The sequence below is a fragment of the Falco cherrug genome, chromosome 6, assembly GCF_023634085.1.
Source record: "Falco cherrug isolate bFalChe1 chromosome 6, bFalChe1.pri, whole genome shotgun sequence".
Lineage (NCBI taxonomy): Eukaryota > Metazoa > Chordata > Aves > Falconiformes > Falconidae > Falco > Falco cherrug.
Window position 1 is genome coordinate 28306432 of NC_073702.1, and position 16509 is coordinate 28322940.

General features: G+C 42.1%; 1 protein-coding gene across 2 annotated transcripts in view; it reads left to right on the forward strand.

The window, feature by feature from the left end:
• Nucleotides 1-945: 945 nt before the first annotated feature.
• The window catches only part of TAF1B (TATA-box binding protein associated factor, RNA polymerase I subunit B), a 53490-nt gene continuing 37926 nt past the window's right edge, over nucleotides 946-16509 (forward strand). Inside the window, exons 1-7 of one of the 2 annotated variants that reach the window (XM_055713873.1) lie at nucleotides 946-1040; nucleotides 1972-2070; nucleotides 2570-2657; nucleotides 5625-5722; nucleotides 6011-6106; nucleotides 6714-6843; nucleotides 10243-10399. In XM_055713873.1, coding sequence (XP_055569848.1) covers nucleotides 1023-1040; nucleotides 1972-2070; nucleotides 2570-2657; nucleotides 5625-5722; nucleotides 6011-6106; nucleotides 6714-6843; nucleotides 10243-10399 — 686 coding nt within the window. In that variant the 5' untranslated portion in view covers nucleotides 946-1022. Of the gene's footprint in view, nucleotides 1081-1971; nucleotides 2071-2569; nucleotides 2658-5624; nucleotides 5723-6010; nucleotides 6107-6713; nucleotides 6844-10242; nucleotides 10400-16509 lie in introns of both variants that reach the window. The other variant, XM_055713874.1, reaches the window with a different exon arrangement.

Here is a 16509-nt window from a genome sequence, read left to right on the forward strand (position 1 = left end):
CCAAGCACTTTACATAGTTAAATGAGTTCTTGTGGCTTCCTTTTGTACGCGCAGTAGCAGCCCCCTTTCCAACAGCTTCGGCACAGCCTCAGCGGTCACCTGCTATGTGCACTCAGCCAGGGTGATGCGAAGGTGGGGATGCAGGAGCTCAGTGCAGAGGCCTGGCGGTGGGCTAGGGCTGAAGCAGCACGTGTCTCCTCCAGTCCCCAGGACACCGCAGCAGGGAAGTGCCCCACATCCCCTGGAAGCACCCATGTCCCTTCAATGAAGCGCCCTGTGTCCCCTCAGAGATGAGGTGCCTGTGTCCCCTCAGTGAAGCACCTTATGTCCCCCTCAGAGATGAGACACCCTATGTCTCTTCAATGAAGCACCCCATGTCCCCCCAGAGGGGAAGCACCCTGCGTGTCCTCAGAGGTGAAGCACCCATGACCCCTCAATGAAGCATCTAATGACCCCTCTGAGGTGAAGCATCCATGTCCCCTCAATGAAGCACCCTAAGTCCCCTCAAGAGATGAAGTGCCTGTGTCCCATCAGTGAAGCACCCAGTGTCCCCTCTGAGGTGCAGCACCCATGTCCCCTCAGTGAAGCACCCAATGTCCCCTCAGAGGCGAAGCACTCACCTTCCCTCGGTGCCACGCCCTCCCCCCGGGGCCTGTATGGGCCCCTTGGCCACCGCGGTGGGCCCAGCGCCAGCAACACCCCCCCGGCGCCACCTCAGCCCACAAGCGCCGGAGCACAGAGGCCCCTCAGCGCCTTCCAGCCGCCCCGCCGAGAGCTCTCCGGGGAGGGGAGACGGGACACGGCGGGACCCCGCGGCGCCCGCCGCCAGCGGGAGATGGCGATCCACCGGCCAGCTCCAGGCCTGGCGAACACAGCGTCCGCCCGCGGCACCCAGGCCGGGCGGGGGGGCGGCCTCGCGGCGGGCCCGGAACGCAAGTGCCGGGGCTGCAGTTTCCAGGCCGGCCCGCAGTGCCGGCACTCGGCGCAGTTGCCGCGGTGTGTGCCCAGGGGCGGCTGCCGGCATGGATGAGGAGGCCACGGTGGGGGCCGGGCGGCTCCGCGGCGCAGGGAACGGGAACGGTGGGGGCGGCTAGTTTCGCTGGGCCGGAGGGAGCTGGCGGAGCGCGGCGGCTGCGGCCGCGTGGGAGGCGCTTCCCCGCCGGGCGTTCAGCGGCTGCGGGCTGTGGCCGGGGGGGTGTCCGGCGGCGCTCGGCGGCTCCGGCGGGAGAGCGGAGGCGCCGCTGGGCGCTGCCTGCCCCGGCACGGCCTGGCCCGGCCCACCCTGCCCGCCGGGCAAGGCCGGGGTCCGGAGGTGGCGGGCGAGGCCCTGCCCGGACCCCTCGGCATGGCGGCCGTGGGCCGGGTGCTTCGGCCCGGCCGGGGGCCGTGAGGGGCCGCGGGGGTGCCGGCCGTGCCCGCCGGGCGTGCAGGGGGCTGTGCGTGCCCAGCACGCTCGTGGGGCGTGCTCCTGAAAAATGCCTTATTTTAATCTGTACGTTTCCCTTTTTTCCTCATCCTCCGCCGGTTTCTCCGGGAAGTCTCTCTTTCTGGCGGGACGGCTCCTCATCGACTTGTGCAGGCTTTCTTCGGCTGCACCCGTTTCTGCACAGCTCTGGGCATTTACCCTTCCTTCCCTCTAACGCTCTCGGCCTCCTGTCCCAGCTCCCATTTCCAGTGGTGCCTTTTCTGAAGCTGTGCCATGTGTGCACTAGGTGTGCGTTATTCTGCCCCATGTTCTCATGTCCGTGTACACAAGAGCTGATGCTTGCCAGCTAAAATTATTTGTTCACAGTTACCTATGACTGATAGCGAATGCTATCGTTAGTTGTTATCAACTAGCACTAACGTAAAAGGCCTAAATATTCATCTCTATGAATAATCTCAAAAGCTGAGCCAATAGCCTAGTGATAGTGCTGTTTGTTTTACTTAAACATGTTTGAAACTCTTGTGGGGTTTTTTTTCCCCTTTTAGAGAGATTTTAATGAGCGCTGCGCCCAATGTTCGGAAGTGAACTGGGGTCTCACTGACGGAGGCCGGTTTTATTGCAGATCTTGCCACAATGTTACTGAGGTAAAAAGCTAAGCTACTGGCCTTGGGAAAGGTTTGGTTTGATTGCTTCTTGGTTTTAAGAAAATACTAGGTTTTTTTCTTCTTTGGCATTAGGAGTTAAAAGACTCCTAATGAAGTTGTTGTTCTTTTTCATGCTTTACTTGACACTGTTTAAAACTAATGTTGCTTAAAATCACAAAATTTTAAATGAGCCACCTTAAGAGGCTATGTTGCTGTGGCTGTAGTGCCAGCATGCTGTCTAGATGCCTTAAAAGTATTGCCTCGGTATTCCACTGTGCTTTAGTACAGTACCAGTGTAGGCAAACCCTGATGCACATCACCCTTATGTTCAGGATAGTAATTCTGTATTTTTGCAATTTCTGAATGAGGAGTTCAGAATGTTCTGTCTCCCTTTAATTTGGAAATTTGAACAAGTTCCTCTGTTATGTTTATGGTGGGGCAATCTATGGATGTTAGGCCTGGCATTTTTTTATTGCTAAGATATATTCCTGTTTTGCAGAGAACTAGAGAAGTTGTAAACACTGATTTTCTTTGTAACGCAAGAGTCCAGACAATCTCCAAAGGTTTAAGAAAGAAGGAAAAAAAGGGTATGTATGAGCTTCTCTTTGTATTTTGCATAAGAACATCTGTTCAGCCGAGGTTTACCTAGCCCATTGTATCTCTGATGGTGACAAAAAGCAGATGGCTAGGAAAGACTGTAAGAAGAGGAACAAAACACACCTCCTAGATGCTGTCACAACCTTCAGTGGTCACTTTTGTTGACTTTCTGAGCCATAGGTGACCTCTGTGAGCCTGGTGGTGGGTTGTTTTTTGGATTGAACAGAGCTTTATGTTACTTGTTGCCACTTTGATTTGTGGAAGCTAATGCTCACTGAACATACTGGTGGAATGCATTCAGATGTGGTGATCCCTTTGTTCCTTCCTTGTGAAAAGTTGTCTGTCTTTGTGAGGTGTGATGGTGGTCCAGCTCTCAGAATGTCAGTATGGCTTGGATTACAGGTACTTGGCCCTGTAACCTATGCACAAACCTACACAGAAGAGATTTTGAGCAGTTACAATAGCTAAACCAATATTACGTCTTTCATCCAGAATCACTTCTATACTTTTAATTTCATGATTCAGAAGAGCAAGCAGTAGTCATTACATATTATGATACATGCCATAAGGATGTTATGGTAAGGCTGCTACTGGAGCTATATATGTATACTGTGATGGCTGGATAGATGTTTTATTGTTGTGGCCATTTTCAAAAAGCAAAAATGCATTACAATACCAAATGAAGCATGAGGTTAGCTTTGTCTCCAATACGGTGATCTATCTTTGCTCTACTGTGGTGGCAGTGGATTGCTATGTTCCTTCAAAAAGAACAATTGTGTGGAAGTGAAGGGAGGAATGGAAAGAGGAACAACCTTAACACCTTCTCTTGTCTTTATTCTGTATTGCTTCTAAAGTCTGAGCTGTGTACCACTTGGTGCTTTTTATTTCTCCTGTTAGGAAGGTCATTAGCCATCCCCCAGGCTTCTCAAGAAAGAAATCCTTAGATTTGCACAGTCCCTTCTGTGAGTGCAGTTACATTATATTATGGCAGCTTCCATGCATGAATAGGAGTAAGCTCAGTCTGTGGTTAAAGCCAACATCATTGTGGTGGTTTGACCCTGGCCGGATGCCAGGTGCCCACTGAAGCTGCTCTGTCATTCCCCTCCTCAACCAGGCAGGGAAGAGACAATACAGTGAAAGGCTCATGGGTTGAGATAAGGCAGGGAGGTCACTCAGCAATTACTATCACAGGCAAAACAGATTTGACTTGGGGAAAATTAGTTTAATTTATTATAGTTCAGATCAGAAAAAGCACTTTTCCCCACCCCTCCCTTCTTCCCAGGCTTAACTTTATTCCTGATTTCTCTGCCTCCTCCCCCAAGCGGTGCAGGGGAACAGGGAATGGCAGTTTATCATCAGTTCATCACATGTTGTTTCTGCTGCTCTTTCCTCCTCACACTCTTCCCCTGCCCTAGCATGGGGTCCCTCCCACGGGAGACAGTTCTCCATGAACTCCAATGTGAGTCCTTCCCGTGGGCTGCAGTTCTTCACAAACTGCTCCGGCGTGGGTCCCTCCCACAGGGTGCAGTCCTTCAGGCACAGGCTGCTCCAGCCTGGGTCCCCCATGGGTTCACAAGTCCTGCCAGCAAACCTGCTCTAGCATGGACTCCTTTCCCCACGGGTCCACAGGTCCTGTCAGGGGCCTGCTCCAGCACAGGCTTCCCGTGGGGTCACAGCCTCCTTTGAGCATCCACCTGCTCCAGCATGAGGCCCTCCATGGGCTGCAGGTGGGTATCTGCTTCACCTAACCTCCATGGGCTGCAGGGGCACAGCCTGCCTCACCATGGTCATCACCACAGACTGCAGGGGAATCTTTGCTCTCGTGCCTGGAGCACCTCCTGCCCCTCCTGCACTGACCTGGGTGTCTGCAGAGTTGCTGCTGTCACATATTCTCACTCCTCTTTTCCACTGCAGTTTGTTTGCGCAGATTCCCCCCTGCCCCCTTCTTAAATATGTTATTCCAGAGGCGCTACCACTGTTGCTGATGGGCTCAGCCTTGGCCAGCATTGGGTCCGTCTCGGAGCCAACTGGTATTGGCTCTATTGGAAGTGGGGGAAGCTTCTGGCATCTTCTCACAGAAACCACCCCTGTGCCCCCCCTCAAAAAAAACCCCACAAAAAACACCTTGCCATGCAAACCAGTTACAATCATTAAAGCAGGGCAGAAACTTTGGGCAGGTAGCTTCTAAGATGGTAAGATGCAAGGTGTGATTGGAAGGAAAAATTAGAACAAGCATGGAGGGAATGAAAAGGAAATTGAGAAATGCAGAGAAAATTTCTAAAACAAACAGCGTATAGAAAAGGAGTTATAAATATAGAGAGGTACGGGTGAAAAGTAAACATAATGTAGTCTGAGGGAATAGTGAATAGATTGGAGCAGACCCACTCCTTATGGAAACCATATTGTGCTAAGATTTGCTAGAAGCTCAGAATATCTGAGAAAGTTTCTTTCATTTAAATGTGTATGATTCTGTGAGAGAGAATGGTGTAGAACGGTGAAGAACGTGGTGATATTGGTTGGGTTTTTGCCTGACTCACCACTGTGATGCGTTCCAGTTTTCTGTGCCAGGGATGGGAAAGAAATGGTCATATTTAAGTTTTTAACGACACCTTCTCAGTTATTTTGGAATTGGTCACTTAACAACTCTCCACTGGATTACAAATGCCACACTGGAAGTTAGAGTGAAGTATGTTATTCATGGGAAATGTGTAGAGAGCACTGATTGTTCAATAGCTTTTCTTCTTCATTAAGACTGTGAATAAAAGGAAGTTAATGGAGTATTCAGTGTAGCTGGTCTATGCTTTAGTATCTGAAATTATTAGAGACACATGTCTCTGTCCTGTTACCAAGGGAACAGAATATTAAGTAGAAATAAGTGTGCATAAGGTTAAACAAAAGACCCAAAACAATACAAACAAAAAACCCCAACATACTTTTTTTTTTTTTTTTTTATTTAGATGGAGGGTATGAATGGTATGTTTGTGAAGGCTTTCAGCTTGTACTCAAGAAACAAGCTGAAGCTTTAGAAGCGCTAGGAGTATGCCCACAAATGAAGGTATGTAGGTGTCAATGTGAGTTGTACACACTGTGTGTCTGTTACAGGAGTTGTTAATTTAAAAGTCATTTTTAAAGTGAATTGAAAACTGCATGTTTAAAAACATTGAGCTTATAAAAACATACTTAGTTTCTCTGGTAATTTTAGAACATAGTTTGTAAATCACAGTTAATAAAATTAGAGCTGGAACATTATGCAGATTCCCAGGTTAAAAATTGCACTCTATTCTCTCAGCAATTAATGACCTTGTAAACTTTGTACTAATCACTATCCATTTGTATTTATCAGGATGAAATTCTGTGCACTTTTTGGAGGTGTTACCTTCAGAAGAGCAATCAGGCATATTGCAACAGACCAGCTGAGGGAACTGTCAAAGCATTATCAGTAAGTGAAAAGCTCAAATCCCATGAGATATGTGGTATCTTTTTAAAAAGCAGCAGCAGAAACCTTCTTTATTCAAGCTACATATCTATCTTGTGCTAATGTCACTTCAGTATGAAGGATTTCTTCTAAACTGGGTTCCACGTGTCCATTTTGTTTAATTTTTTTTCCTGTTTTGAGAGACAGTTACTTCTCTGAGTATGGAAAGCTGCTTATTTAAAAATAATGCTTTGTCTTGGCATGGATAGTCAGTAGATAGAGCAGAAATTGCAATACAAAATGCATCATCAACTACCATCCTTGCCTGTCTGCTCTCCTGAAGTTACTTATTTCATCAAGCTTTGATTCTGTATATTGCCAACTTTCTGGTCATTCTAGCAGACTGAAATGTAATTAATACTAGAAGTCTTTGTATCTTTGAGAAATCCCTTAAGAATGCTTTTTTGCAGGGTTTATGTATTGGTGATTCATAGAGAAAGTAAAAATGTGAACAGTTTGGGTTTAAACTTAATTTACTGTTGCTCTTGAATCTATTGTGCTTTATTTGGTTTCTTCAGATTGAAACAGCAACTAACAGTAGATGAAACGATGACTTATTTACAAAAAACAGGTATGCAACAGCAGTACTGATGTGGACAGCGAACCAGAGAGATCTAGCCTTCAGTTCTTGTCTGTCTCTGAAAGTGAGGGGGATTTACTGACTGATTGCAGCTTTGTCTCATCGGCTGGCAAGATCTCAGGTAGGAGCAATGAACTGAACTATCTGGAAAACATTTTTGTGTAGTTTTTTAATCTAAATAAATAAATATATTAAAAAATGTATTCATGTACAGTGAACTGGAGGAACTGGTTGGAAAGTGTGAAGTTTTCAGTCCTGTTTGCCACTAGAGTACTTTATATTCTACCAGAAACTAGATTACTTCCAAACCCCGCCCAAGGAGACGAACATTGAACAGGACCTGGAAATACAATGGGAAATGCAGGAGGAAGTTCTGTTTTATAATGAGTTTACTCCATGCATCCTGCTTGGAGCGATAAAATATTGCTGTTTTATCTGCAAAGCTAGATGTTCACAAACACAGCAGCTTTAAAGAATAAACACTTGTTTAGCTAATAGTAGAGCTTCCAGTCATGATTTTGATGGTGAAAAAGCATGAGTGTGTTCTTTTGTGGGGGGAGTATTTTTTTTCTATCTAATATTTAATTAATTAATATTTAGCTTTCTAATTTTTTTCCTTACAGTGTTTTTGGTACTTCTGTATCTTTTGTGTCTGCATTCTTTTTACTACTTTCCCTATAATGCCTATCAAAAATTTTAGCATTCCATCAGTTTCTCTTTTCTGGTCACAATATCAACCTGAAAATATTTACAGAATGCTAAACATTTTAATTAAAATGTTATAGAATATTGCAGTGTTTCATGCTACTTGGGCAAGTGTAATGCCAGACAATGCTGCAATGTCAGGTGCTGGAAGTACATTTCAAGGCACATTTGAAAGCTTTTGTTTGTGTTTTAAACTTCTGATAGGTTTTGTTTTTTACTTTATTCTTTGCTTGCCTTTTTTCTTTGTCTCAGTGTTTCTTTTTCCCCTGTTATGTGCTATCCTCTTTACGTCCCATTTCTGTTCTGTAATATTGCCTGTCTGCTTTCACAAGAATGCAATTTTGTTCTTTCATGTTTTTCTCTTTATTTTGTGAAGTCCAGAAATGGTAATTGTATCAGAAACTTGATCTGCAGCAATTAAAAAAAAATAAGACATTTTTAAAAACCCAAACAGAATTAGAGAGCGGAAAAAGGTGCAAAAATGGTGACACAAATATTTGTGAATATAATGCAAGTACCTTGCATCCTTATATATTTAAATAACAAAATTTTCAGGTAAAGAGTCACCTTATGTTTGTACGTGTAGTCAGTGGATCTTGGGTATTATACAAATACATATTATAGGAAGAGGAAAGAATTGAGTGAAAAATTCCTAGTGAAAATATTCCACTGATTTTTTTTTTTTTCCTTTTTTGATGTCAGGAGGAACTCCTTTCTTCCTTGGTAGTTCTGCCTTTTGGAGTTAAGTTTCTTAGAGTTTTAGAACAGCTAGACAGTCTTAAGATAGGCTGTATTTTAACATGTTCTTGGTCTGTTGTTTCAGAGGTTGAATTCAGCTTTAAGTAGTCTATACCAATTTCACTAAAAGCACTTGAAATTAGTCAAGGGTTCAAAGACACTAGAAGCACAAAATTGGTGAAATCTGGTGAAATCAAACAAACAAAGACATTATTTTGTATATTGAAATTTAACACAAGTAATACTAAACGTGTTTTAGTCAATTAGAAATTCTTGTGCAGATTCATAGGTTTCCTTTTCTGTGCTGTTTTTACTGAGCTGTTATTGCTACAGACTGGAAACCTCAACACCTGTTTTTTTCCTAAGAGGCTTGTCTAACCGGCAGGCTCCTTTTTTTTTTTTTTTTTTTTTTTTTTGTTATTTTTGTGCAGGGTTAATAGCAAATTCTACTTAGTGTAGCACTGAGATATTGCTAGAGAAGCCTGTTAAACTCTTAAATTATTAGATGTGTGTAACTGTGTGTTGTCATGCCTTGCATAAGCTGGAAGAAATAAAAGGAAATTGTGTGCCATCATTAAGGCCACAAATATAATGAGGATTATTTTAAATTGAGTTGAATGTGAATTTAATAGCGAAGATTCAGTCACGAAGCTGGCTTTAAACAGAAGCATCCATGTAAAAGGTGAAACCGTTGACTAAAAGGATTAACTGATGTTCCTCCTCCTGTCTCTGATGCACCTATACGTGACAGATGTCGTAGGGTGCTCTCATCTAGACCTTGTCTTGGCCTGTACCAGGTGTGTGGTGGGGCCGGTTCCTGTAAGGTGCTGCGGTGTCTGTGGTGCTGCTGGCCGCCGGTTTGGGAGCCGGTAGGTGGCATCAAAGACCAGTTCTGGCTCAGGAACACGGGATTTGCAGTGTCTTCATACTGCCTGTCAATGGGTGCTGGACCCCTACCACTGACCGCTGTCGCCTTACAGGCTTGGCTGTCACCTGCCAGCATAACCATGGAGCTGCCAAGCTCTCTGAAGTCTTAAACTGTTTTTTGCAGGCTTCTTGCCATGGCCCTGCAGCTCCCAGCTGGGGAGCTGCGGATCGAGCCATTGCTGTTCCTGTCTGAACAGGTGAAGAATCTGTGGGGAAACACAATGAGAAAATCTCTACAGAATTGATGTTGGTATTTTGTATGGTGGGCTTTAAATGCATTTTCATTCATCCTAGCTATGTAGAGAAGAGACAGTTTTGTGGTTTTAATTCCTCCTTTCCTGAACTCCCAAGTTTCACTGCTGAGAAGGTTCCTAACTCATAAATCACTCTACTAAATGAAATTTCTCATTGCTGCTTCTCTTAGCTTTTAGTGATTCATCTCAGTAAAGAAGTAGGGAGGTCTAGTTGGTTGTTGTTGTTGAATATTTTTTTCACCCTCTTCACCATTTGCTACATTTTTGTTCTAAAGGTGTTTCTTTGTAATTGAATTTAGGTTCTTTTAAAAAAAACTATCTGCATTTCCACATTAGAGATTACATGTACACGCCTTAACCTCAGTAAAATTTCTGCGATGTAAATCATTTTCTCATTAAAGTCCCAACTGTATTGAAGTTGATGTTTTAATCCCCAACTCTGAGGCATTGATTTAAGTATGTCATATTTTCCCTTGTTTCCTCACTGTTCCCTTATCTCTCAAATGGAAAGCAGTATTTCCAGCCCATAAGTACTGCTAGTTATATGTTGTATAGAAGTTAATGTCCTTCTAGAACTCCAGGTTTAAGTGTAGTTCCCCCAAAAATGTCGGTTTTGATGGGTACCAGAGGGAGTTTTGTCTCTTTGTGTGATCCACTGTCTTAGTCAAGTGAAGTAGCAGTTTATGAAACAGGTTGTCATCTCATATTGTGGTAGGTGAATACAGTAGAGTTAAGCTGTTAACTACCAAACTACTCAAAGTAATGATTTCAAAATATTACTGATTGCTGAACAAGGGTCCCTGTAGGTTCCTTTATCTTGTTTTCTGTATGCCACGGATCATGTGTATATCATATCAATTACTTATTTTCTTTCCTGTTTTTAACATAAACCCAAGAAAGCACCTCTGTGTGCTCTGGATCAGTAGATGGTAGTTTGTATTTAATGAAGAACCAAAAGGAGAAACTGAGGATGACGATGCCAATGACCCTTTCATTTTGTTACATGGCCTTACTCTGGTTGAGAGAACCAATGACGTTATCTGATCTCTTAAGGTATGAATACTCTCTTGTGAAATATTTGTTGCTTATATAAATAACAATTTTTTTAAAAAATTAGATCTCTACTATTGCTCTCTTAGTAATTTGTTCAGTAATAGTGAGAAGTTCTCTACATTTGGTTGTCTTACCTTTTCTTTGACATAACGATTCATGCAGCTGCTTTTGGAGAACAGTCTCCTTCAGTGATTGCAATGAATCTCGAAGATGTGTAAGGGATAAGGTTTTGGAGTTAAAGAAAGTTTTTACCCTTCTCTTTCAAAATGTCATAAGATTCACTGTATGGTCACACTTGCTATATTGATTTTGTCGGCATGCCAGAATAAATGACTAAACATTCTCCAGAACTTACAGCAGTGTCATCATACAAACAATACCAGCAGTCTATAGTGATCTGGAAGGTAGCTAAGTAGCTTCACGCAATGGAGTTGGGCAGAGAAATTAATGTAGGAAGCCCTTTTTTGTTTTCTTGTCTTTGTATCTGTAATTATCAGAGTTCAGAACAACACAGCTTTAAACATAGTAGAAATAAAATGTTCTAATGATAGGGTTTGATGCTAAATGGAGACCATCAAACTATTGCTGACAATGCAGTTCCCTTCTCGCCCCTACAACAAGGATATGAACACATTCCTTATTTACTTAAGGAATTAAAAATAATTCAGCAATATTTCTTGTTTGCAATAAATATTTTAAATCAGGCTCAAATAGTTTAAATTCAGGAATTCTTAGATTTTCCTTGGAAGACTTTTTGTATACTGATACTCCTTTTTAACAAGTGTTGAAATACTGGGTATTGCTAAAAAGATGGTGAAAAAATGTTACTTCACCAAAATTTATGGAACAGAAAGACTCAAGTAACTACATTGGCAAAGCAAACTGAAAACTTGGACAAAATAAAGGAAACATTGATTCAAAATTCAGTTGATACGGTAGATTTCAGTTCTTCAATTTTTATTTTTCAAATATATAACCTGTAAGCTAAAAGGCAAGGCACTGAGTACATCATCCCCCACCTGTGGTGCATATAACTAGTACTGCTGCTGAAGGTGTGATGCGTCCAAGGGAAGTTTACCCCGGAGTCTGATCTTCCATTGTGGCCTCTCTCCCCCTGGAGTGCCAGCTTCCACCTGTGCTTTTCTAGCTTTGTTCAAGCTTTCTGAGAAGGATGGGTATTGAAGAATCCTCTTTTGCAAGTACTTGTAAAACAAGGGGAGGTTTGTATGTCTCGAAGTACAGTATTTAATACTAGCTAATTTATTTCTATGCAAAACTGTGTTTAACCCTTTGATTTAACTTCAGGGGGTGGCTGTTGCCTTCATCGATCAGAATTGCACAAACTATTGCATATTTGCATAACTGGATATGCTGTTGCATAAAAGATGCTTGTAAAATGTTCAGCAAAATGCCACAGTATTCAGAATTCAAACTAACATCCTACAATACAGAAGTATTTATTGAGTAGATTAAAAACTAGTAGAACTCAAAGGTAGTTTTCAATAAGATTTGTTACTGACTACTGTCTTCCTAAGAAAATTCTGTAAAAGTGATAACTGTCATAGCATACTCTGTATTTTTGTCAATGATTAGAAAATAAATACATAAATCCTGTCTGGGATGTTTGCATATGGCAAAAATCCAACTAGTAAATTACAATTATGGAGCAGATGGTTCACAGTAAAGAATTATTGCTTAGCCCATCCTGTTTGGAGAGAAAAATGAATGATTAAACGTCTATTCTTTGGTTACTGTATCTTGGAAACTGTCTCTGGAAAGCATGTGAGGTAATAATGAGGCAAATACATCTGTTTTAGTATGGTGGTGTAGTCTGGAAAAAAAACAAACGCAACCAAACAACAACAGCAAAACCCCCCCAACTGTCAAAGTCAACTGTTAAGAGGAAACGTAGATTGTGTTGTTTGCATATTAATGGTATATTGTTGTATTTGGCACTTTAAAAATTGGAGACTGCAGAAAAGATCCAGGAAAATGATTCAGAACCTGGAGAACATCCTTTGTGCTGAGATCCTTAAGAGATGAGCACATTTGTTTCAAAGGAGTTAAAGGAATCATAAAAACAGTAAAAAAAGCTGGAAAAGGAGAGAGAAAAAAATTATGTACAAAGTATAGCACAGAAAGGCATAATCAGAAACTAATAATTGGAAATTGAAATAAGATTATTTGAATGAGATACCATTTAATTAGATACAATTTATGGGTATAATACTTTTAAAAGTGGGTAAATCAGAATGATTCAGTGACTTTAGATGCACTGAACGTATGAACTGAATTAAATGCAGAAAGTGATGTGTAAAAGAATGTAATTTGTATTGCAAAGTTTTACCATGATACGATAGTTATATAAGACCGTAATTACATTATCATGCTTCCCTCCCTACCCTTAAGGTCTTTGCCTTTCAGAAGTTTGATGAAGAAGGAGAAAGAATTTTAAATTGCATGAACTACCATAAAATACTTGTTTTCTAACTTCTGAATATTTAAGTTCAGAAAATCAGACAATGTTCACATTTTTGCATGCATTAAGATATGCAGATCAAAATAGCGACAGACCAGAGATGAAAACTATTCAGAGAAAACATAAAGCATTACCTTTTAAATCTTTATAGGCAAATTGTTTTATTTAAACCAGCTGAATTACAGTTGTGTTTAAAGTTCTGCCTTGTTTTTTCTTCAGTTTGGTTTTCTCCCTACCCTGAAGTCAGCTGACTGCTGCTCCTCCCTTGTGATACATGCTTAGGCACTATAGTAGGGCAATCTGCCAGCTTTTAAAGGATTTACAACACCAAAAATACACTCCTCCTTGCTACTTGACACACTTAACAGAAAAACACTACAATTACCTCCTCTGATAGGAACATTTTGGTTTAAAAATAGCATATTTAACAATCTTCTACTCAACATTTTGCAACACATTAAATCCTTTTCCATTGTGAAGAGGTTGACAGTACTTTGTATGCTGCATATTATTTATCTAAATAATAAAATTGTTGGCTTGCGGAAAAAGTTTCAAGATGCTAGATTTTGAGATTCTGAGAACTAATGCCTTTCAAATGAGGTTATACCTAGCTGTGCTGGCAAGACTAAACTTGTAATTGGTTTGTGGCATTACTGTGTGGCTTTAACAGATGCATCATTTCCTCGTAGCATGCAGAAGACCTAGGATTTTTTTCATACTTGTGCCTTACTAATGTATGCTGCTGCTGTAATTAAAAGAACATGGACTGTGTACTGTATCTACTAGTCAAATTTTCAGGCACTTCACTGATAGAACATAGTCTTGCAAGTGTTTTAATCATCTGTCTGTTAAATGAAAGGTTTGGAAGATCAGACAGAAGAAACTGAAGTGCTCTTCCATATCTGGGGTTTTGGAGTAAGTGTTAAAAACCTGAATCATCAGCACACTGTATTCATAACAGGGTATTTAGAATGTAAAAACAACTCTTAACCTGAGAGAAAAGCATTATTTTGTATGGAAAAAGTAATTTCAAGCTAGGAAGGATGTCACTATTTTTTAAACAGTTGCAATGCTTTGGCTTGGTGTAGCCAAGTTAGTGAAAACTTTTTTTTTAAAAAAAAAAAAAATATTGGTGGACATTGCTTGTTTCTTGCAGTTTAAAGATGTGGTTCCAGCATCAGTTTAAGCTGATGCAAGTTTCTGTTGCTATGGTCCTGCATAAACATTCCTGTTCTTTCTCTTGCCCTGAGTACTAGAATTAATCTGGTTTATGGTACATTAGTTGAAAAAAGTAGATCTGTAGAAAACTAATTTTGCAAAAGAAAGTTTCACCAGACATTTTAGTGCAGGTTAATTTGCTTCGTTGCAGTTCGTTTCCACCTTGTGCTGGCAGTAATGTTCCTGCAGTCAGCTGAGTCTGGAAATCTGTATGGTTGGGATCAAACCCTGGAAAACAAAAGACTAGTTCTCAATCTAATCCTTTGTTTGAGAAGTCACACAAGTGCTTTTGTCAGCAGGGAGGAGTGTGTGGCTAAGGGTTGAAGGGAGGGTGGGATTTCTCATTTCAGAGGCAGCAAGCTGTTGGGGTGGTTTGGCTGCAATCACCACTACACCACACCCGAAGGAAGGTCCTGATTGTTTGTCCTCTTCCAGGTGCTTCTGTGCTGGCTCAGTAGGTTGCTGCTCTCACTGTCTTGGTACCAGCTCTTCAGATCTGACAGCTAATCGTGTGATTGCACCTTAACACGTGTCAGCCAAAGCTTATCATCAGCTGAGCCAGTAATGGGTCACTGTTGCTGAAAGAGGAAGGTCTCGCTTCCCTTTCTTCTTTCGTCCTGCCTGAGTGATGCATCCCCTTCCCTCTGCCAACTCTTGCCTTTGCTGGAGCCATCTGTGAGCCTCCTTGGTTTGTTAAGATGATGGTAAAGAAGCCCTTCTTTCTGGCAATAGGGTAATCAGTGGTCTTTTGCTGCTGTTGTGAGTTACCTTTGTGGAAGAGCTGAAAGAGGGTAGATTTAGATTACCTATTAGGAAGAAATTCTTTACCGTGAGGGTGGTGAGGCACCGGCACAGGTTGCCCAGAGAAGCTGTGGATGCCCCATCCCTGGAAGTGTCCAAGGCCAGGCTGGATGGGGCTCTGAGCAACATGGTCTGGTGGAAGGTGTCCCTGCCCATGGCAGGGGGTTGGAACTAGATGGTCTTTAAGGTCCCTTCCAACCCAAACCATTCTATGATTCTGTGAAGAGGATGGTGAGCAACAGGAACACACAGCCAGAGCAGGAGGAGGGAAGTACTACTAGTTATGTTGAGCTTTTAGGTTGGCTGAACACGTTTTGTGAAACCGTAGCTCAAGTTTAAGTTCTTCAATTAAGTGAAGATGACCTTGACTAAAATGAGCTAAGGAACTGACATGCAGGCTGCTTAGCAGATCAGGTAGGATGACAAGGACAAGCAACTGGTGCTGGGTTTGGAGGATAACCTCGCCAAGTGTGTGGATCAGTGCACATCTCCACTCAGGGTGGGGAAACAGTATTTACACTGGCTGAGGAAAGCTACTGAAATTTTGTTAGCAGAAATGTACGTCACACAATTTGATTAGAAGGGATTGTGCAGTGACTTTTACCTTCTTGTTTAAGAGACTAATATGCAGAGCTTCAGAATGAAAAGTATTGGGCAATGTGATTTTTCAGATTGCTGTTTTTTCATAAATCATTATAAATGATGGGTTAATTCTAACTGAGAGAGGTTTGATTAAGAAATGCACTTTTCATTTTAATCCCAGTTTGAATTCAACTTTTTAATTAAACTGAAAATTCAGTTTAAAATGTTTTTTAAAAAAACAGAATGTAACTGTAAACTTTGCAGTAGCTAGCCTTTAAATAGAATTCTAGTCAACGTCGATAGATATACACTGCATAACATGATACAGGTGGTGATTAGGACACTGGGCTGGGAGAAGGAAGGTGAGCTTGTGAGTTGCTGTAGACTCGGGAGGGAGGTGAATCCTTCTCAACAGTGTCTGCTCTGTCAGTGATGACATTGTTCTGCCTTGCCTTTCCCCCCCAGCCCCGCTTTTTTTTTTTCTTTCCCCCTGCCGACACATTTTGAATGAAAGTGGCACGTTGCTGTGCTTTATGAGGAACTCGGTGTTTCAGCTTGTGGGATTGGATCCAGGTAGCGATTGAAGTGTTTAGGTACTGCCCCACACTGGGAACAGATGCAGAGCCCAACCTTATGGCCACTGTAGGAGCCCAGGAGGCACTTGCACAGTTTGTAGACTAAGAAGTTACTAACCCATGTAGCAAGATCAGAGAGATACTGTGCAGGTGACACAGCTGGCAGGAGACAAAGTGGTTGTCAAATCTCTGGTATTATTTACAGAGCAGAGTCTTCTCTGAAATGTTAACTTATGCAAGTTTAGTATTTTCTTTTAACAAAATTGTTTTGGAGAAGAGGAGACAGGCAGGCAGTTTTAGCTTAGTTCTATGGGAGACAGCTACTGTGCTTTAATCTGGAATGAGATCAGTGTCTGTTCCCTTGTGAGGACCCATACTTTTTCTGTGCTTGCTTCGCCTGGTGTCAGTGTCAGCTAAGCTGGTAGATAAGAGCAGGGGTTTGGTGTGGGGGTAGC